This window comes from Gopherus flavomarginatus, chromosome 1 (genome assembly GCF_025201925.1).
Source record: "Gopherus flavomarginatus isolate rGopFla2 chromosome 1, rGopFla2.mat.asm, whole genome shotgun sequence".
Lineage (NCBI taxonomy): Eukaryota > Metazoa > Chordata > Testudines > Testudinidae > Gopherus > Gopherus flavomarginatus.
This window is the reverse complement of record NC_066617.1, coordinates 100,067,841-100,089,255: the sequence shown is the minus strand read 5'-3', so window position 1 is coordinate 100,089,255 and position 21,415 is coordinate 100,067,841. Positions and strand designations below refer to the sequence as shown.

The window sequence follows — 21,415 nt, the reverse complement described above, 5'->3', positions numbered from 1 at the left end:
TGTTTGATCCACCTGTTGTATCTCATAATGTACTTAGTTCCCGTCCTGAAGATCTTACAATCTATCTTGTTCTCTGTACAGCACCTGGCACAATGGGGCCAGGGCCTCTAGGAGCTGCTGCAATACCAATCACTCATTTCTGTGCAGAGGAATTGAGCTGTGTGTGTCGCTTGGTTCTGAAGTGATATAGGATGCTTGAGATTAGAAGGCACTACATCAGTGCAGGAGGGGAATATATTGCAGGGTGGGGGTGGATGGAGCCATGCTGGAAGTTCCAGCTGACCTTCCCTGGTGATGAAAAGACTACAAGGGAACTTAGCCTAGCAGCTGACTCGGCCCAGTTGTTCTGTAGGGATGGCCGGGAGCAGATGGTATGGTATCTCGTGGGCGAGGAGGGGGAGGGAGTCTACGCATAGGCTCACTGTGCTGACAGGCAAACCCCAAAGGTTATTTCACATTGCTTGTGAAATCTGTCTTAGAAAAGAGAGAGCAGACTCCAATAGTGGGAACAAACAAAACAAAAGACAGTATTTCTTCACACAACACACAGTCAACCTGTGGAACTCCTTGCCAGAGAATGTTGTGAAGGCCAAGACTGGAACAGGGTTCAAAAAAGAACTAGATAAGTTCATGGAGGTTAGGTCCATCAATGGCTATTAGCCAGGATGGGCAGATTATGTCACTAGCCTCTGTTTGCCAGAAGATGGGAATGGGCGACGGGATGGATCACTCAATGATTAACTGTTCCGTTCATTCCCTCTGGGGCACTGGGCATTGGCCACTGTTGGAAGAGCGGATACTGGACTAGATGGACCTTTGATCTGACCCAGTATGGCTGTTCTTACACCAGGGGACCTACCTCCCCAGCGCCCCGGGAGCGCAGATGGACACACACAACCTTAGCAGAGACACAAGAACCGGGGGTTCTTTTGTAAGGGAGGAGGATGTCTTGGAAGCTGACCTGTTAATTGGCACCTGTCTAGCAGTGCCCAAGTGATGAATTAACCTCCACTTATGCTTCTTGAGGGCCTGTCTTCTGTTGGTGTGACAGGAGAGCAGAGAGGGACTGTTAAGACCCTGCTGGTGGCTGTCTTCCGACTCTGCTCTATCAAAGGCTGGCTTCTCCCAGCTCTGCTTACCGGCACACCCTGTAGTCTGGAGAGCGAGTGGGTGTTGTCTCCATCCCAGGCTGTAGCCTGCTATCCTGTGCTGTGCAGAAGCGAGGGTGTCACTGCACATTGTGGGCTGAGCTCCCTTTGGTGTCTCCCTTTTAGACGAAGGATGCCACCTTCACCCTGTCAGCAATGACCTCGGGGATCCGGCGGAACTGGATCGAGGCGCTGAGGAAGAACGTCCGCCCGGCAAGCGCGCCAGATGTCACAAAGTACGTATGGGAATGTGTGTTGTCCCCCACACGCCCCACCCATGGCTTGGACCACTTTGTGTCAGCACCTTGGCCACAAGCAGGCAATCCTTTCTGGGACGGGAGAAGTCTCCTTGTCCTCCCCTCCCACCTTGGCGTGGGAGAAGATGCTCTGCCAGTCATGCTTGCTTGCGGCAGTGATACTCGTGAGGGTATCACGGGGGTATCCAGTCTTACCGTGTCAGCAGGTGAGTGTGGGAGGAAGCTCTCTGGGGATTTGTACTCGGGGTCCTGCTGGGTGACCCAAGGGCAGAGAACGTCTTCTGGGTTCCTTTGAAGAGTCTATGGGTGATGGCTGACTGCTTTGCAGTGCCCCACTCTCTTCCTCCAATCATCTCACCACGAGTCCCCGGACCAAGTGCATGTCAGCACAAGAGTCTGAAAGAAACAGGCAACACCAAGACTGGATTTGCCTTTCTCTCTGTATGCAAAAGGGGAGCAGGGAAGAGTCCCACTAGAGCGCACAGCTGATGGGCTCTGTTCTAGAGACAAGAGCTCAAGCTCCGATCAAAACGTGTTTCCCTGGAGCTGGGCCTGGTTCTCCCCACCCTACAGGAAGTCTGTTCCCATTGCACAGCCACTGGGAAGCTTAGCGTGGCAGGCTAGCTGTGCTCTGGAGCTTCCTAGGACTGGAATTGCAAGGGGTGTGGCTGCAGGCTAGGCTTGCGGTGCATCCACAGGAGTATGCGTGGGCTGTTTGCACAGTGCCTGCCTGCATGACTCCCAGCAGCTGTGTCTCTCTCATGCCTTCATGCTCTGATTTTCAGGCTGTCTGACTGCAATAAGGAAAACTCCATCCGCAGCTGCGTCCCCCAGAAAGGCTCCCTCAGGTCAGAGGAGCAGTGGCCGGGCTTGGGGTCGGAGGTTATCTCCAAGGGCAGTAACCGGAAGGCGGATGGGCCGCGCCACACCTTTGACTATGTGGAGCTGGCCCCCTTGCAGCAGGGCCCTTTGAATCACGGTGCCCCGCAGCGGACGAGAGGCAGTTTGAGGGGGATCTCTGACCGAGTCACCAAGCACGAAGACCTGGAACGGGACCTAGCCCTCCGCTCTGAGGAGAGGCGGAAGTGGTTTGAGGCTCCTGACACTGGGGTCCTGCAGGGCGACGGCCCAGCAGGGGCCCTCTGCTGGAAGGCGTGTGAGCAGGAGCTGCTGGGGCCTGCCCTGTCGGAGGACCAGCGCAGTCGGCTGAGTGAAGAGATTGAGAAGAAATGGCTGGAGCTGGAACGGCTGCCCCTGAAGGAGTCTAAGCGCCTTCCTCTGACTGCGTTGCTGAACCAGAGCAAGGGGGGCTATGGAGACACAAGGGAGGCACTGGAGAAAGAGGTAGGAGCCATCTGTTTTTGGGGCCCCATTTCCTCCTTCCTAGGGTGGGAGAGGGCCTCCCCTTATTCCCAGACCCCTTGGGGCCAGGGGCTCAGCAGGAGTCTAGGCCAAAGTGCTGGGGACACAGGAAGCCCTTGTTACACCGTCTGCTCCCACTGCCGGCCTTCCATGGGCAGGGAAAGCAGCACCATTTGCCACCTCTGGGTCAGGAGAACGCTAGCTTGCGTAGCAGGTTCATAGACCCGTGCTTTGAGAAGCAGCTTGTCTGTATATCAGAGACCCCAGGCCAAATTCAGCCTTAATATAAACTGGTGAAATGCCATTGACTTAACTGGAGTTGAGCCTGTTTACACTGGGGACACCCAAACCTCTTGTTCTGCCCTTCATAACGGGGGTTTAACCTGACAAACTTAGCCCTGGCAGCAGTGAGCGTGTCACTAGTTCCGCGGGGAAGGCCATGAACCCCTTAGGCCAGTCACTGCCAGTCTTTCTGCCTTCAGAGGAGAGCATGGCTTACACCTAGTGTATCTTGAGTTTGGGAGGGGTCTCTTCCTCACCTCTTCCCATTGTTCGTGTGCTGGGGCCTCTTTCACTGGGTTTGTCCCATTGGGTGACCACTCCGTTCCATGGATAAAGGACACTGGCTGAGGCACCCAGTGTCTCCTTTGCTCGTCCCTTGCCCCCAAGCCCCTGGCTGAGACTCGTCTGGCTGAGATACAGTTTGCTCGTTCCAAATTGGAGCTGTTCCTCATGGCTGAGTCGATGTCGTTCTGGTTTCCTGGCGCAGGTCCAGTCCCTGAGGGCACAGCTGGAGTCCTGGCGTGCCCGTGGTGAGAGCCTTCGTGACACAGGAAAATCCCATGGAGATGGCCACATGCCCCAGGGATTCATCTCCCAGGTGAGGGTCAGTTGGCAGTAGGCCAGAAACCCCACTTTGCCTTTGAGTCCACTCCATTCCCGACAAGGCTTAGGGGGGAAGTGGGAGATGCACACTCTGGCAGTGCAGCCAGGGTAGGTGTGAATTTCATTGATTAGCATTGCCATGGCAATCCAAAGTGAGCCCAGCTGCAATCAGTTAACTACTTCGTGACTGATGGGCACTGGCAGTCCTTAAAGCAGCAGCTGCCCAAGTATGCATGCAAATGATGGGGTGGGATCTGATGGAGCTGTCCCTTACCACTGAAGCAGGGTTCTGTTGCTTGGATGGTTGGGACTCGCCCACCAGAACACCCATTAATGCTGGGGAGATGGGCTTGGCTCAGTCATCCACCTGCCTCCTCAGGCCTGAGCCCCTTTGCTGGGAGAGAAGAGATGTTAATGTGTATTCGGGTTTCCATAGGTGGAAACAAGCTGATGGGTCCCCGGCACATTACAGATAAGGTCATGGAGGACAGGTCCATCAATGGCCATTAGCTGGGATGAGTAGGGATGATGTCCCTAGCCTCTGTTTGTCAGAAGCTGGGAATGGGCAGCAGGGAATGGATCACTTGGTAACCTGTCTTTTCTTACCCTTTGGGGCACCTGGCTTTGGCCACTGTCGGAAGACAGGATACTGGGCTAGGTCGACCTTTAGTCTGACCCATGATGGCTGTCTTTTGTGTAGTTTGGGGCATGATTACACCATGAAAGCCGTGGAGAACACAGGTTGAGGACTCTGCTCAAATCTAGCTTGGTCCCGTTTTAATTTAGGAGACTGCCCTGCATTTCACCTGGGCCAGGAGGCACCGTATTGTAGCAGGGTCCTGCTTCATGGTAGTGTAGACAGCTCTTCAGTCTCTTTAAATAGAGGGTGGTTTGGTTCAAACACATGAATGTGTCTCCATTCTGAGCTGTAACTCTTTGGTTTTATTTGGACATGAATCAAATGTCAGGCTATAGCCAAGACTATAAAACCCAGTGTGCCACTCATCAACCACATGCCACTAGGAGCCCATCAGCAGGCTCTTGTAATCGAGATCAGCCAGCTCAGGAACAGGGATTGCGTATGTAAAGCAGTCAAGTCTTAGGCAACACACTTCCCGACTGGAGTTAATGGGTCCTTGGAGATAATCCTGGTGGTGCAACCAATTGAGTTGCCTCAAATCACACAAAAATCATGGCACACTGAGTTGATTACACTCCACCTTTTGATCTCTGTGGTTATGAGCAGAGCCCAATCAGTGGAAGAAAAGGCAGTAAGGGCCTAATTCTGCAAGGCTCTAAACCTCTTGTTGATTTCAGTGGGCATTAAGGGGCATGGAATCATAGGGCTGCAAGAAACCTCAAGAGGTGTAGTCCAGTCCCCTGCACTCATGTCTAGCCCATCCCTGACAAGCGTTTGTCAAACCTGCTCTTAAAACTCTCCAAAGACAGAGATTCCACAACCTCCCTGGGCAATTTATTCCAGTGCTTAATCACCCCGACAGTTAGGAAGTTTTTCCTAGTGTCCAACCTGAACTGCCCTTGCTGCAATTTAAGGATAGGACAAGGAGCAATGGGCTTAGAGGTTAAGGAGAACAATTTTTCTTCCTCCTCCTTGTAACAACCCTTTATGTACTTGAAAACTGTTATCATGTCCCCTCTCAGTCTTCTCTTTTCCAGACTAAACAAACTCATTTTTTCTCAATCTTCCCTAATGGGTCATGTTTTCTAGACCTTTAATCCTTTTTTCAGAGTAGCAGCTGTTAGTCTGTTTCAGCAAAAAGAACAGGAGTACTTGTGGCACCTGAGAGACTAACGCATTTATTTGAGCATAAGCTTTCATGGGCATGCAGTGGTAAATACAGTAGGAAGATGCATATATATATATATACACACAGAGAACATCAAACAGTGGGTGTTACCATACACACACTAACGAGAGTGGTCAGTTAAGGTGAGCTATTGTTAGCAGGAGAGAAAAAGAACTTTTGTGGTAATGAAAATGGCCCATTTCCAGCAGCATTTGTTGCTCTTCTCTGGATTCTCTCCAATTTGTCCACATCTTTCCTGAAATGTGGCTCCCAGAACTGGACACACTACTCCAGCTGAGGTCTACTCAGCACGGAGCGGAAGAATTACTTCACATGTCTTGCTCAGCACACTCCTACTAATACTTCCGAGAATGTTTGCTCATTTTTGCAACAGCATTACACTCTTGACTCATATTTTCCTTGTGATCCACTATAACCACCAGATCCCTTTCCGCAGTACTTATTTCTAGGCACTCCTTTCCCATTTTGTATGTGCGGAACTGATGTTCCTTCCTAAGTGGAGTACTTTGCATTTGTCCGTATTGAATTTCATCCTATTCACTTCAGACCATTTCTCCAGATCATTTTCGAATTTAATCCTATCCTCCAAAACACTTGCAACCACTCCCAGGTTGGTATCATCTGCAATCTTTATAAAATTTACTCTCTATGCCATTATCTAATTCATCAGTGAAGATATTGAACAAGTCTGAGCCAGAATTCATAGAGTGCTGCTCTGAGTCTGACCCTAATTTTACCATACTAATGTGATGCCAGTTACTCATGTAAAGTAAAAGGGGAGATCTCATTGAAGTGACCCAGTCACGTACCTTCTTTATTAGCAGCTGAAAAGACAAGATCTCCATGTTGCTGGATTATTGCAACTGATCTGTTATATCTGCCACAGAAAAATCCTGCACAGTGTGGGGCAACTAATACAGCAGGCTAGAAGCTGCCCTGTGAGCTTGATAAATATTATGAGACCCAGTTCACATGGTAAAAAATAGCCTCTAATCAACTTCTGTCATCAGCCCTTGATGAGATATTTTGTAACTTCTAAATTCAAACTGCCCCTCCCCTAGAGGATGGCTTTTTGTCTCCCTCCCATTAACCTGTCAATGTTTGGTTGCCAATTTCTGGGCAAATCACAGGCCACCCACGTTTTGCTCCACTGAGGATCATGTTGATAATTTGTCTGGAGTCAATGGGTTGCATTAACTCAAAGTGGGTCAAAGAGCAGCTGCCCTTGTTCTAGTACCAGCGGCAGACTACAGGTCCCAGGATGCAGCAACTCCCTTAGCGTGAGCAGCATTTCCCAAAGTGTGGCGTGTGCTCCTTTGGGTTTAGGGAGTGGAGGGGCAGCAGGCGAAGGACTATGGAGGAGAAGCAGACTGGCCTCTTGACTATCAGCCGAGATGCTGAAGGACTCTTCTAAATGAGATTCTCTTGTTACAGTTTAAAAGGAAACCTTAAAAAATGACCATGCTGCACTGATGCAGCAGCTCTGCTTGAATCTGTAGAGAGCCTGGAACAGTAGCTCAGAGGCATGAACTTAATTTTAGTGAGTGCTAACGCCAGTGCCAGTGAGGATATTTTGAAGTCTGTGTTAAGTCCACCCGCACATCAGACTGCTAATCTGCTTTGAGTATCCAGCCTCTTTGGGGAGGGCCTTTAACAGCAAATGGCTGCATTGAAGGGAGGTTGCCATTGGTTTCATTTTCCTTAAGAGGCAGCTCAGCTTTCAATAGTTAAGGGAATGTTTATCTGTGTCATAAAGCCAGGCACTTCGCTGCATTAGGCAGTGTGGTATAGTGCATAGAGCACTGGACTGAAACTCGGGAGACCTAGGCTCTGTTCCCTGCTCTGCCATTGAAGTGCTGGGTGGCCTTGGGCAAGTCACTTCCCTGTATGTGCCTCAGTTTCCCCATATAAGAAATGAGGGATACTGCTTTAGTCAAGCACTTTGAGATCTAAGGATGAAAAGCTTTATTTAACATCTTTATCTTCTTAAGACACTTTCTTCCCTCTTGAGGGTATTCACCTCCCCTCTCTGATTCAGTGCTGGTGACGGGCCTGGGTGGAGTTCACTCCTGTAGTGCACAGCAAATGCCAGGCAAATCGTATGGTATCTTACTGCATCTCTCCATGTCTCAGTCCCACTCCCCTTCACCTGTTTTTTTCTTTCTCCCCTCTTCTGCATGACAGGAGGCATGTGAGCGCAGCTTGGCAGAGATGGAATCTCTTCACCAGCAGGTCATGACCGAGCTCCAGCGGCACCATCAGCGGGAGCTGGAGCGGCTGCGGCAGGAGAAGGAGAGGCTCCTGGCTGAGGAGGCTGCGGCCACAGCTGCGGGTAGGAGCAAGAACCCAAGCACTTAGAGGTTGGGGATATGGCTGCCTGCTGCCCCTTGTCCCCTTTCTCCTCTTTCAAACTTTCCTTCGAGTCCACTTGCCACCTCCCCTGGAATCCCCCAGTGCTGCCTTCCCTGGAATATCTTTTGGGTCTCTCTAAGCTAAGATGTGTCCCAGAACAGTGAGCCTCCAAGGCGCTGAGCACCCTTGGCTCCTGCTGGTCTCAATGGGTGGCAGCCTCTCTGGGCTAGGCCATGTCTGTAAAGCACAAGGTTGGGCAGTGGTGCTGCAGGGAAGCAGTGTGGTTCAGGTGCTAAGACATTGCTCTGCCCGTGACCTTGGGCAAGTCACTTTCCCCCCAGGTTTTGGTCCTCTCCTGATCTTTATAACCTCTTTGAGGCAGGGTGTCTCTCTCTGTATGTACAGCACCTAGCACAATGGGCCCCTGATCTTGGCTGGGGCCTCTGCATCACTGTAGCAGTCATTCTGCTTCTCGATGCAGTTGTTCCCCTTTAGGCTGTGCAGTGGGATGGTTGCTGGCTGAGATCCAAATCTGAGCTAACAAGATTTCTTTGAAAAGACGGGTGGGTCAAACACACTGTAGCTATCTGTCCTCTCCTCATCTGTAGTGTTTTCTGCAGCGTCCTTGCTCCTGAAAGGAGCCTGTGCTGTGTATATAGCCCCATGCTGCTAGCTATCCCTGTATGAATAGTGTGATAGGCAGCTGCCCTCCCTTTAACGGGCTCAGAAGTAAGACTGGAAAAACCCCTCCCATGTGTCCTCCTTGGGTAAGTGAGGTGGTGAGCAAGCAGCTCTGCTAGCGGAGGCTGGCAAGATTGTGTCCGTCTCCTTCCCCTGCCCCCATTGTTGGCCAAATAGATGCCCATGTTGCTGAGTGCCCCATGCACAGTGGACTTTTCTCCTTGTGCCCTTCATCACCGTCTCCTGAGTATGAGATGGGATTCCATTTTTAACAAGCAAGACCTGACCCGGAAGCCTGTTTCTTCCCACCACCTGTGTGTATGTTGGGAATTGGCCTTACTGCAGCTAAGAGAGGAGAGTCTCTGCACTGATGCTGCAGCAAGAAGCTTCAGACTGTAGCATCGCCCATGAGCAGTGCTTGGGGCTGCCTGCTGTGGCTTGGCATGGTAGGAGTTAGCCCCGGGGAAGATGCCCGGGACAGAGTGGAGGAAGAGGGAAATTCTGAGCCGTTCCTGGAGCTGGGGTTTCTGGTGGTAGATGGGAGGGGGGAGTCCTCAGGAACTCCCCTTGTTCAGTTCCCACCGCCCCATCTGCCAAGCTGCAGAGCGGCCGAGTCTCTCGGGACACTTAACTCCACGTCTCCTTTTCTCCTCCTCCTAGCAATCGAAGCGCTGAAGAAGGTGCACAAGGAGGAGCTGAATAGGGAGCTGGGCAGGACACGCAGTTTCCAGCAGAGCGGGTCAGGCTCGGAGGCCCTCCGGAGACAGCACCAGTAAGGAGTCTCTGCACAGTCCCTTCTGCCCAGTTCCCTCCATGTGGATGCTGTGCAGACCAGGCTCTGTGCTTGCTAGGTCACTCACTTTTAGGTAGCTCTTGCCCAGTGGGGCAAGTTGGAAGGGTGCCATTCCCTTCAACATTGGACTGAAGAGTGGATTTCTATATTCCATCCCTCTCTGCCTTCCAGAGAGCCAGCATTAGCTTCTAGCCTGCCTCCTAGTGCTGCTTCTGGGGAAGAGGGTCCGCGGGGGGAGAATGCAATGACCTGAGATGCTAACCATGCAGATGAGAGCAGGATATCCTGTCTCCACTAGACCTGAACGGGCTACTGTGCTCCCTGCTTCTCCCATTAGATTCTTTGCTTCTTTCCTCTCCCACCTTCAGTGGGTTCCCCTCCTCTGATTACCAGCTGCTTAGAAGAAGGGACCCTTCTGAGTAACGGTGGTGGCTGTGGGTGACAGCCATGTGAGTGTGGGCAGGAGCAGCAAGTGTTGTCCATAGCCGGGGTGGAGACCGGTGTTGGTGTGAGAGTGGGCCCTGGGAGGAGGATGGGGGCATCCCGCTTCTCTGAAGTGATGTTCTGAGTGGCTGTGGCAGGTTGGACGTGGACTCTCTGAAGCGGGAGCTGCAGGTTCTCTCCGAGCAATACTCCCAGAAGTGTCTGGAAATCGGTGACCTCACAGAGAAAGCAGAAGAGCGGGAGCAGATGCTGCAGCGCTGCCAGCAGGAGGGGAAGGAGCTGCTCCGGCAGAACCAGGCAAGAGACACACTTGCCCAGAGGGCTGAGCCTTTTGCACGGCATGCTGGAAGATCCCAGGGGGCATGTTCCCTCTGGAGCCAGAAATCCCTTAACAAATAAGCTGTGCTGTCCAAAGCGAAGTAAGAGATGGAGGGGCCCTTTTAAGCTGGGGTTGGGAGAGAGGTAGAGCATCTGAGGAGAGAGCAGCATGGGCCTGGCTGGCTCTCACTTGCCTGTGGGCTCTGGTTTGTGGGTATACGTGCACTCCCCTGATGACTCCGCTCTGGCCTTCAGGAGCTGCAGACATGCCTGTCAGAAGAGATCCAGAGGTTACGGACCTTCATCACCTCACAGGGCACAGGAGATGGGGCCTTGCACAACGGCGAGAGGAGCTCCTGTGAGCTTGAGGTAAAGAGGCCTGCTGGTGCTGTGTGCTGCTGATCCGCTTCTGCAGCAGGCATGGCACAAGCTGCAGTGCAGGAAGTTCTATGCAAGCTTCCCCCACTCAGCTCTGCCACTGAGTCTAGCTCTAGATCTGCAGCACTTCCTGGCCTCGTGCTCCTGGCTCTTCCTTCTCCACCCCCTCCAACACCCCCTTCTGTCCTGCGCTGATGTCATATCTCTCAGCTTGGTCCCTGGAGTGTCTCTTCTCCTCCTCCTCCTCCTCCTCCTCTTCGCAGGTGCTGCTTCGAGTGAAGGAGAATGAACTCCAGTACCTGAAAAAAGAGGTTCAGTGTCTTAAGGATGAGCTCCAGATGATGCAAAAGGTACCATTTCCTGGAAGCTGTTCTCCCCTACCCGGGGGTTCGTTTTATCGAGGGGAGGGATGTGAAGACCTCCCTTAAGTTGGAGGCAGGAAAATGATGGGGGAAAGCAAGGACCTGGGGAAATCATACAGAGCACGAATGCTGATTAGGAGTGGTTTGGGTCTCCTATTTCTGTTGGATTCACTTTGGTTTCCTGCCACTGTTGGTCATTAACCCCTGGAGCAAGGGTGGGGCGTGCACGAACCCAGTGTCGGGAGCCCTTCTAGGTGGGGGAAAAAAAGTGAAATCTGGCTAGAACTCCATTTTGTCTGCCTTCCTTCCCCTGTCCTTGACTGTGTGTCAGCCCACCTATGTCCAGGCCTCCTCACAGTATTCTCCCCATCTCCCTCACCACAGCGTTGATATTAGAGAAGGGCGACCTCTACTGAGGGTCCTAATGCTCCTTCCCCTGGCCAGGGTGGGCTTGCTACATGCAGTATTCGCCATTGCTGTGTCAGCTTCTGTTCTAAATGGCCCAAGCAAGGTGGCTTCCACCACTTCCTGCCTTAAGAGACTTTCACAACTGGCTGGCCCTTGCCATTATGGGAACCTTCCTGAGATCGAGCAAATTTCCTATTGCTCCTAGGCACGCACCCCTGGACAGGTCCTCTTCTTGGTGGCTGTAGATAGCTGTCTACTCCCCTAGCCCCCACTCTTAATCCACCTATTGCTGAATAGCTTCCAGAAACCAGCCCTACCAGTCCGCAATGACATGTTGCTCTCTAGCTGCCCGGCCTCTTGTCCCCCTCCCCCTGTCTCTGAACAGCCAGTCCGAGTTGATCTCTGTGGATGCCATGCCTGTCCCATCTTGTGGGGGTCTCTACTGGGCTCTCACTGCTTGCCTGGCTGAGGCTCAAATTGACACCTAGGTCTTGTTCTCTCTGGCTTTCCTGATGGGGGCCACCCTCCCCTGGGATGAATACCAAGAGCTGGGTGGTGACTCCTCGCCTTCCACTGCAGGATAAGAGATTTGCCTCAGGGAAGTACCAGGATGTCTATGTGGAGCTGAACCACATCAAGCTGCGCTCGGAGCGGGAGATCGAGCAGCTGAAGGAGCACCTACGCCTGGCCATGGCAGCGCTGCAGGAGAAGGAGACGCTGCGCAACAGCATCAGCGAGTAGAGGTGAGCGGCCAAGGGCCATGAGCTGCGCTGTGGGGTTCGCACGAGCCCGCCTGCAGCAGGGATGAGTGCAGCTTATGGGGCCAGAGGGAGGAGGGAGTTGCAGTTCCTCCAGTACCAGGGGGCACTCTAGGGCAAGGAAGGACTGTCCTTGTAGTGGGATCCCAGGCATGGGCTCTGTTGTTCCTCGAGCCCTTTCGGTCTAGGCCAAAGTTGTTCCCACTCAGCCAAACACTCACCCTGCACTGAGATGCTCTGGGCCTCTCCTGACAAGGGCACTGTAAAGAGTGGGACGGGAGACGGGTGAAGGCAGAGGAGGGGGAGTAGAGGGGCCGGGGGGGCTGTTCAGTTGTGAGTCAGGAGCATGTGCTATTGCCTGTTTGATGCTCACTAGATCTAATCCAGTGGAAATTTTTCCCTCTTTGTGGTTTCTCTTCCTGCTCATGCCCCCCTGGCAGAGACTGGGACCTCTCAGGACTGGGGAACCCTGCTCTCTAGGCCCTGCTTACGCCTATTGGTGGGTGATGTGAGGCATGAGAACAAAGTGGTGAGGAGAGGGAGTGGTAACACCTAAGTGGTTGTCACCCTTCCTGTGGGCCGGGAGTGTTGCCTGCACGGCCGCTGCAGAGAGAAGGGGACCAAATGTACATGTGGGAGGAGTACCTAACAGGGGATCTGAATTGATCTGGGCCTCCACGGCTGCAGTACAAGCAGTGTCACTAGCTGGCATCTTGGGGTACAAATGACCTCCTGGATTTGAGGAAGCCCTGGAGTTCTTGGGCTCAGCGACTCTGAAGTCTTTTAAGCCATTTGCTGTGACACTCTCTCTTTATTTTCTCCTTAGGTTTGTTTTGCTTGATTCCTCACTTGTGGGGAGGTGGTGGCTGTATCCCATCCATTGACATCCCCTCAAGGAAACCAGCTCCCATGTCTTTCACCAATCCCCATCCCATGCGCCTGCGTATCTGAGCACATTGTTTGGACTGGCTCCTATGTGCACCTTCTTCAGGATTTTATATGTGAAAAGATATATTTTATAGATACTTCACTTTTTTGTTTTGTGGGTGGGGAACGTTTTAAATCTACAATATCTTTTAACTAGCAGCTGAAGACCGAAGAAACACAGCTGTTGCTCCTGCCTCAAGTGCTCCTTGTGGGGTGCGTCTATGGGGTTGCGAATGGCCTTCACCCCTCTTATCTTCCCACTCCTCCAGTCTGCTTGGATGTGCTGGAAGGACCATGCACCATGAGACAGACTGTGGCTAGCCATACGAGAGAACCAACGTCCTGCACACGTTCCCCTGGACCACTGAAAGCAGAGATGTTGGACAGAGCTGCTCAAGCTGTTGGGGACTGTGCTCTCACTCTGGACTGTATTGAAGGGAGGTTTCGGTACCCATGGGCCATGTGAATGTCCCAGGGTAAGGCCAGTCCCCTGGAGGTTTTGGAAGAGCCTGCCTCCTGCTAACACACTCCTGAGGAGGACCAGGGGACTCTGCACGCACCACTGCTGCGTCCGCTGGAGCCAAAAAATGAAGGCGGCGGCTGCCCTTCCACACAGTTAATAGTTTAACTTAATAAAATCTTCAGCTATCCAAGGGGACTCTATTATAATTATTGGATTGGAGGTTGTCCCCTCATGGAGCAGGACTGTCCCTGTCCACAGCACCCTTAACCTTCGCAGGAGGGCCTCCACCCATACGAGGCAAAGTAGGAGGCTGGGTTGCAGATCGTGCCTGAGGAGTGGGAATCTCTTCTAGGATACCTAGAATCCAGCAGGCAGGTGGTGACTAGATCATGAGCTAGCTGCTGGTGGGGGAGGGTGCGTGTTGACTTGACTCCCTGCCCAACTTTGCTCCTGGGCTCCCTCGCCTACTTAATATCATCTAAATCCTGCTTCAAAGCCACATGCATCCCCAAGTCTTAGTACAGCTACACAGGAACAGGCATCACAGTTGGCCTGTTTGGCAGCCAGGCCTCAATGGAGGAAGCCCTTTGTGAGTGAGAGTTATTGCTCTGCTTCTTGTGGTTTAACCCATTCAGCTCTGCCTTAAATGCTGCAGCCAGAAGCAGATGGTATGGAGGGCAGGGGTCTAGGTGGATTTGCGCTCCCTAGCACTAGCTGATGGAAGAACCAGTTTTCACTTTCCTGCAGAAATTTCTCCTGGGTCATGCCATGACAGCCCCTGTGCTGGCTGGAAAAACAAAACTAGGTAGGAATTGAACTTGGAGATCAGCTACGGGGGCCCTGAATATAGAAACACATGGAAATAGTCTCATGTCCCAGAATGTGCAGTTCTCCCTTCCTTTCCTGAGCTGTCTGAAATACTGTTGTCCCATGTGATGCTCTGACAGAGGCATCTGTGTAGTTAAATCAGGGCTGTCAACTACACCATTCAGTGGCGGTCACCTCCAACATTCCCTTACAGTTCTCATTCTCAGTCAGATCTGCCTTTGAACCTACATTTGTCTCCTGGGAGAGGATATTTTACTGCTGGTCTGGGAGTCTTGAGCCGTGCTGGTGTGAGCAGGTGGTTCTGCTTGCTCAGGGCTTTCTTGCACTTGGGTGCAGAGCAGGAATACTGACCAGCAGCTCCACGAGCCTTGAGCTTGTGGATGGAGTGAAGGAGATCATTTCATACCCCCTACCCCCAAAAAAATCCCCAATCTGGTTGTCTAAGGAAGTGAGAGGATCCCCCTCTGTCCAGCCTGAGAAGACAATAAATATCTTTCCACACACAAGTGTGGTGAGGGGGAAGATCTACCCCACTGATTCCTCAAAAACAAAAAACCCCATGTCCACTTTCTCCCCACCCATACCAGTAAGAGTATTTTGACTAAACTTAGTGTCCAAACATCGCCTGTTTTGTTAAATTGATGCTGGATTTATATTTTACCTTTTTTTGGGGGGTGGGTGGAGGGTGTCTCACAATCTGTTGGCACAATAAAAAGGGAGAATGGGCAGTTCACCCCTCTACCCCTTCCCCATCACCAGTCCTTTGAAGGATGCAAACCAGAAATATTTAATTCTCCTCCTCCCTGCCGCCCAATCACTTTGGATGCTACAGATCACTTATTGGTGTGAAAATCTGATGGATAGATCTGATGAGATACTGGTAACTGCTCCTCACACTTTCAGCCCGCTCCCCTGTTGACCAACAGGTGAACTCTTGAGCTTTTGTTCAGAAAACAGAGCTGTGGTGCTGAGACCCCATGTAAGACTCCATATATCAATTGCAGGGGTGAGGTGCCACATGCTGGAACTGTGCTTAAGAAGGGAACATAAGGCATTAACAATTGGAGGGAGAGGTTACATCGGTTATGCTGAAAGACCTGAGACACCCTAACCAGCTAAATAGGTATCCAGGCCCAGATCTCTTGGTTCTGGACATCCATTGAAATCAGTGGGGCTCAAAAATTTTGGTGGAACTGGGCACAAACCTGATGCCACAAGTTCCCTGAGCCAACTCTAGTGCTCGGCTTGCTAAAAGGGTAGGATGGAGTGGCATGGACAGGATGCGATGAAAATCTAGTGCTCTATCAGTGGATGCATTGCTTGGTTATAGAATGATTTGGGGTGTATTTGTGCTAGGCTTCCTCCCCCAGCTGGGTTCAGGGCTGCCCTGATCTCTCCAGCTCCCTTTGCATTGTGGTTGTATGTGTGTCATCTGCTAATTTAGTTGTAGGTGAATTCACCCAAGGGTGTCAGGTGTGCAGGGAGCAGCAAGGGAAAGTTGTGCACATGCTCACTTGAAGTGGTCAAAGTCTGTGGTACCGTCATTGATTCTTGGACTATGGAAACTGGGGCCTAAAGATTGTGATAAGCATTTTGTGGGCCCCAGCTCAAATACAACTGCTTTAGCTAATGACTTCCTTTTTGCCTGTAAAGACATCTGTGTAATAGAAACCAGTGATGCAAGAAGAAGGCTGCTGAGCTGCATCCTCTTCCTTATTTGAGGGGCTTAAAGGTAGGTCTGGATTCTGCCTGTTCTCATGTCTTTGCTTATGGGACTAGATCTTGTTGATATATTAGCCCTGCACTGCTCTCTCATGAACCAGTCTCTGGTCTTCAGAGCAACCCTCTGCAGTTCCTCTCCTGTTGAAGCAGGGCCTCCTGTGAATGACACGTTCTTTAACAGCAGCAGTCTTCTGTTTTGGGCCAGCTCTTGCTGCAGGCTCCTCAAAACGAATGAAAGCTATTTAGTCACAGAAGCAGTGTCCAAAATCACCCTTGGCTCATCTTGCTCCAACTGCAGCCAGCCCTCCACCTCCTTCCCCTGCCCCCACCCAGCCATCTTTTCCTGCCACTAGGTTTTATATAGCAGGAGCGGGACAGGGAAGGAGAGATCTGTTTCAGGCAGAGCTTGGTCTAGCGGATGCTGGGGAACTTTTGTCACAAACTCAAGGTACATCTTCCTGGCTGGAGGGGGCTGGCCCTATTAAGTGCAGTAACAACAAATAACTGGCTGATCCAAGGTCCATCCTGTTGGGACTCTCAACTCCTCTTCTCCTCGCCCTGCCCCCACCCTTAGTGCTCTGCAGTGAAGTCAACAAGAAAACAACATATCGTTCCAAGGCCCTGTGCTGACATCCTAAGCAGGAATGTGGTCATTCCTGAAGAATGTTGGCATGTTAAATAAGGAGATCCTAGGTGGATTTTCAGTGTAATTGAGGATTGTCTCTGCTGCCATCTGCTGTGCTGAGAGAAACTGGGAGGCCTGGAGTAACGGAGTTTTATCAAAGTCCACTAGATTCAGCCTTGAGGAGACCATTCTGATCATTTAGTCCAGTGGTTCTCAAACTTTTGTACGGGTGACCCCTTTCACAGAGCAAGCCTCTGAGTGTAAACCCCCCCCCCCCCCAATTAAAATCACTTGTTTGTATATTTAACACCATTATCAATGCTGGAGGCAAAGCAGAGTTTGGGTTGGAGGCTGACAGCTCATGCCCCCAACGTAATAACTTCATGACCCTCTGAGGGGTCTTAACTCCCAGTTTGAGAACTCCTGCTCTAGTCTGACACAGGCCTTAACTACAGAATTCCTTCTGTGAGCCCGATATCATGTAGTTCAATCGCAAGTTATCTTCTAGAAACGCATTCCCTCTGGGAACCAAGCTGAGGAAGAATCAACCAGATCTCTTAGCAAGGTGTTCTTGTAAAAGTTAATGTTCAGACTGATAAGCATGCACTTCAGAATTTATTTTTTTAAAGTCATTGTCGTAACTACTCTATTCCACCACTACTCTCTATTAAAAGTGCAGCTCTCGTACCCTATTTAGGAACACTTCATTTTTAACAAAAAAAAATTGTGCATGGCATGGGGCCTAAGCAACCTGAGCTCTCTGCACTCAAAACCCTGAACCACATTGAACTGCTTAGTGTGGGACATTAACAGATCATGTTAACATAATTGATTCTCTAGGCCATTGGTTCTCAGTCTTTCCAGACCAATGTACCCCTTCCAGGAGTCTTAATTTGTCTTGCATACCCACAGGTTTCACCTCACTTAAAAACTACTTGCTTGTGAAATCAGACATAAAAATACAGAAGTGTCACAGCCACTATCACTGACAAATTGCTTATGTTCTCATTTTTACCATAATTATAAAATCAATTGGAACAGAAATATTGTGCTTACATTTCAGTGTATAAGTACATAGAGCAGTATAAACAAATCACTGTCTGTATGAAATTTTAGTTTGTACTGACTTTGCTAGTGCTTGTTATGTAGCCTGTTGTAAAACTAGGCAACTATCTAGATGAGTTGATGTATCCCTGGAAGATCTCTGTGCATCCCTAGCTGTAAACAGACCCCTGCTCTGGTTGAAAACCACTGCTCTAGGCCCACTTCTTCCATCAAAATTAACACAGCAGTAACAAACTATATAGTTATGCCAACTTGGTGGCATGATCCCAAATGTCATTGGCCAGTTGCATTCCTCCATTGAAAAGGCCTAGTTGTCATTGTCCAAACAAAATTTTTTAAGTAAAACCATGTGGGAAAAATGCACTTAGCACCCCACTCCTCAATGTAAATTGGAGGGAGGGGGTACTCACTACTTCTGAGGAAATAGTTCCTTCAATGAGTTAGAATCCTAGCAAAAGAAAAAAAGCCCATCACTCAAAGATATGGACATTAATAATGAGCTTGCCCTTTCCTCCCCTTAATCCACTCACAGACACTAACAAGTGACCTTTTGTATCTCTTGTTCTTCTTCGAGTGATTGCTCATATCCATTCCAGGTAGGTGTGCGCGCCGTGCGTGCACGTTTGCCGGAAACTTTTTTTACCCTAGCAACTCCAGTGGGCCGGCAGGTCGCCCCCTAGAGTGGCGCCACTATGGCACTTGATATATACCCCTGCCGGCCTGCCCACTCCTCAGTTCCTTCTTACCACTGTGTCGGTTTCTGGAACTGTGGAGTGCGGCTTGCTGTCCTCCACGTACCTAGCTCTCCTGTACACTGTTCGTAGTCGTAGTTGTAAATAGTTTTATAGACAGTTTGAAGTAGTATATTAGTTAGTTGTTTATTATATATAGTTGTTTAACTTGTTCGCAGGTGGGCCGTTGCCCTTCCCGGCCCCCGGCACCGGGCTCATGCCTGGTTCGCCGGGCTTCAAGCAGTGCTCGGCATGCAAGAAGCCGATGCCGACTAGCGATCCCCATGACACGTGCCTCAAGTGCCTGGGGGAATCGCACATCAGTGAGAAGTGTCGTATATGCAAGGCCTTTAAGCCTCGCACAAAGAAGGAGAGGGATCAAAGACTCCGCGCTCTCCTAATGGAAGCGGCACTGACTCCGGCACCGGCGGCGCAACCGGCCACTTCTACTCCGGCACCGGACCGCGCCGGCACCGGCAAGACTCCCCGGCACCATCCATCCCCGCTGGGCACCGGGAGCAGATCCAAGACCCTCGACGTCTGCAACACCATCGAGGCAGGCCCGAGTGGAACGCCCGGCACCTACCTTGGCCGCGGCACCGCCTGCAGGGCTGCCGTCGACTCCGGGTCCGGAAGGTCCGTCGAGTCCAGCCCCTCCTAGCTCCCCCTTGAGATCAGGGGTCGAGCTGTTAGTCCCATCTACGCCGGAGACCTTTGCCTCGGCACGGGACTTGATAGCGCTCACGGAGCCATCGCAGCCTCAGACCACGGCACCCCCGGGACGGGTAACCTCCAGAGGCAAACCGATGCTGAGAGCGCTGTCTCCGGAGTCCAGGCACCGATCGCCCCGGAGACGTGAACGCTCGCGCTCAGGGCGCCGCTCGCAGTCCCGGCACCTTTCTCCCCGGCGGTACCGGTCACACTCGCGGCGCCAATCAGCATCTGCATGGTCCCGGTCTGGCTCCTCTTACCACCGGCACCGAGACTCTAGGAGCCGTTCACCTCAGCGTTCAGCTCCTCGGTCGACCTCCCGGCACCGCATCGGTGGCAGGTCCCGGTCCCCACTGCCATCCTGGCACCGCGCTGAACGAAGATCGCGGTCCCGCTCTCGGCACCGACCTCGAGGCAGATCCCGATCCGGATCCCGGCACCGACTACCACGCCGTTCCCGGTCCCAATCCCGGCACCGGTACGGGTCGCGGTACCGATCCTCGGCACTGAGGAGATCATCGGCGTCAGCATATAGAGAGGTCTATCAAACTGGCTCAGCGCCTCCGTGGCCTTCAAGGGAACCATCCGTGTCCTCAGGCAGAGAGCGCCTATACGCTGGGCCAGGACAGACACTCGGCCCTGTTTCAGGACCCTCCACCTCAGGAACGAGGGCCTCAACAGTGGGGGTTTTTGACCCCATGGGCGTACCGCCAAGCCCAGGGTCCGCAACATATTGCTCCCCGCCCTGCGGCGGAACGCAGGCCACCAGAGGCAACGGTGTCTAGACCCCCTCCCTCCCCGGAACCAGAAGACAGGTCCAGCCACCAGGACCCAGAGCTCCCTCCAGTGACGGAGGTGCAGCCCCAGACAGAACCCCCCGTGAACGCTCTGTTGCCAGGGGTTTCCTCGTCGTCTTCCCCGGATGAGGCAGTGGCGGGTACCTCGTCCTCTAGCCCTCCCCCTCTAGATCTTAGGGCACACCAGGACCTCCTCCGACGCGTGGCACAAAACCTGGACATTCAAACAGAGTGGGTCTCTGAAATCGAGGACCCTGTGGTGAGCATCCTCTCCGCCGATGCGCCCACCAGAGTGGCCCTGCCTTTTATCAAGACTATTCAGGCCAATGCCGCTACTATCTGGCAGTCACCGGCCTCCATCCCTCTGACCGCTCGAGGAGTGGAAAGGAAGTACATGGCCCCCTCGAAGGGCTATGAATACGTGTACGTTCACCCGACACCCTGCTCCCTTGTGGTCCAGTCGGTGAACAACAGGGAGCGCCATGGTCAAGAGGCCCCGGCGCCCAAGTCTAAGGAGGCAAGGCGGATGGACCTTCTGGGCCGCAAGGTCTATTCAGCGGGGGCGCTACAGCTCAGGGTCTCAAACCAGCAGGCCCTCCTTAGCCGCTACTCCTTTAACTCTTGGGTAGCGGCGGGAAAATTTGCAGAGCTGTTACCGCAGGACGCCTGTCAGGAGTTTACCACCATTCTGGATGAGGGCAAAAAGGTAGCAAGGACCTCGCTACAAGCCTCTTTAGATGCTGCGGACTCGGCCACTCGGACCCTTGCCTCGGGGCTTACGATGCGCCGCATTTCCTGGCTTCAGGTCTCTGGCCTCCTGCCAGAGCTCCAGCATACTATCCAGGACCTCCCCTTCGAAGGCCAGGGCCTGTTTTCGGCTAAGACAGACCCCAGACTAAAGGACCTTAAAGACAATAGGGTCATAATACGGTCTTTGGGGATGCATACGCCTACGACACAGCGCAGGCCATTCCGGCAGCAGAACCAACAACAGCAGCGTCGGCCATATCCTCAGTTCCGTCCGCGGCAGGACCTCACTAGGCGCCGCGGCAGGAACAACCGATGCAGACAGTCGGGTGGCCAAACGGGGCAAAACCAAGGCTCCGCCAAGGCCCCTCCTGGACCCAAGCCTTCATTTTGAAGGTGTGCCCGAGGGCGCAGTACCAGTTTCCCCTCTGGATCCTTCCCCGCAGTTTTCCAACCGTCTTTCATTTTTCCTCCCGGCGTGGACCCAAATAACATCGGTTCTTCTTCGAGTGATTGCTCACATCCATTCCAGTTAGGTGTGCGCGCCGCGCGTGCACGTTCGTCGGAAACTTTTTACCCTAGCAACTCCAGTGGGCCGGCAGGTCGCCCCCTGGAGTGGCGCCGCCATGGCGCCCAATATATATCCCTGCCGGCCCACCCGCTCCTCAGTTCCTTCTTACCGCCGTGTCGGTCGTTGGAACTGTGGAGCGCGGCATAGCTGTCCTCCACGTCCCTAGCTCTCCTTGTTTTCCTATCGTTATCTCTATTGTAGTTGTTAATTAGACTGTTAGTTAGATAGTAGTAGTTAAGTGTTAAGTAGTTGT

At 52.2% G+C, this 21,415-nt stretch overlaps 1 protein-coding gene across 4 annotated transcripts in view; it reads left to right on the top strand.

The window, feature by feature from the left end:
* Positions 1–13,555, top strand: part of TRIOBP (TRIO and F-actin binding protein) — a 37,538-nt gene extending 23,983 nt beyond the window's left edge. For 2 of the 4 annotated variants that reach the window (XM_050937064.1, XM_050937067.1), the window contains 10 exons: positions 1,275–1,384; positions 2,191–2,749; positions 3,537–3,647; positions 7,666–7,813; positions 9,175–9,286; positions 9,889–10,048; positions 10,325–10,438; positions 10,711–10,797; positions 11,797–11,960; positions 12,802–13,555. In XM_050937064.1, the coding sequence (XP_050793021.1) occupies positions 1,275–1,384; positions 2,191–2,749; positions 3,537–3,647; positions 7,666–7,813; positions 9,175–9,286; positions 9,889–10,048; positions 10,325–10,438; positions 10,711–10,797; positions 11,797–11,958 (1,563 nt within the window). In that variant the 3' untranslated portion in view covers positions 11,959–11,960; positions 12,802–13,555. The remainder of the gene's footprint in view (positions 1–1,274; positions 1,385–2,190; positions 2,750–3,536; positions 3,648–7,665; positions 7,814–9,174; positions 9,287–9,888; positions 10,049–10,324; positions 10,439–10,710; positions 10,798–11,796; positions 11,961–12,801) is intronic. The other 2 variants (XM_050937065.1, XM_050937066.1) reach the window with 2 other exon arrangements.
* Positions 13,556–21,415: the final 7,860 nt, after the last annotated feature.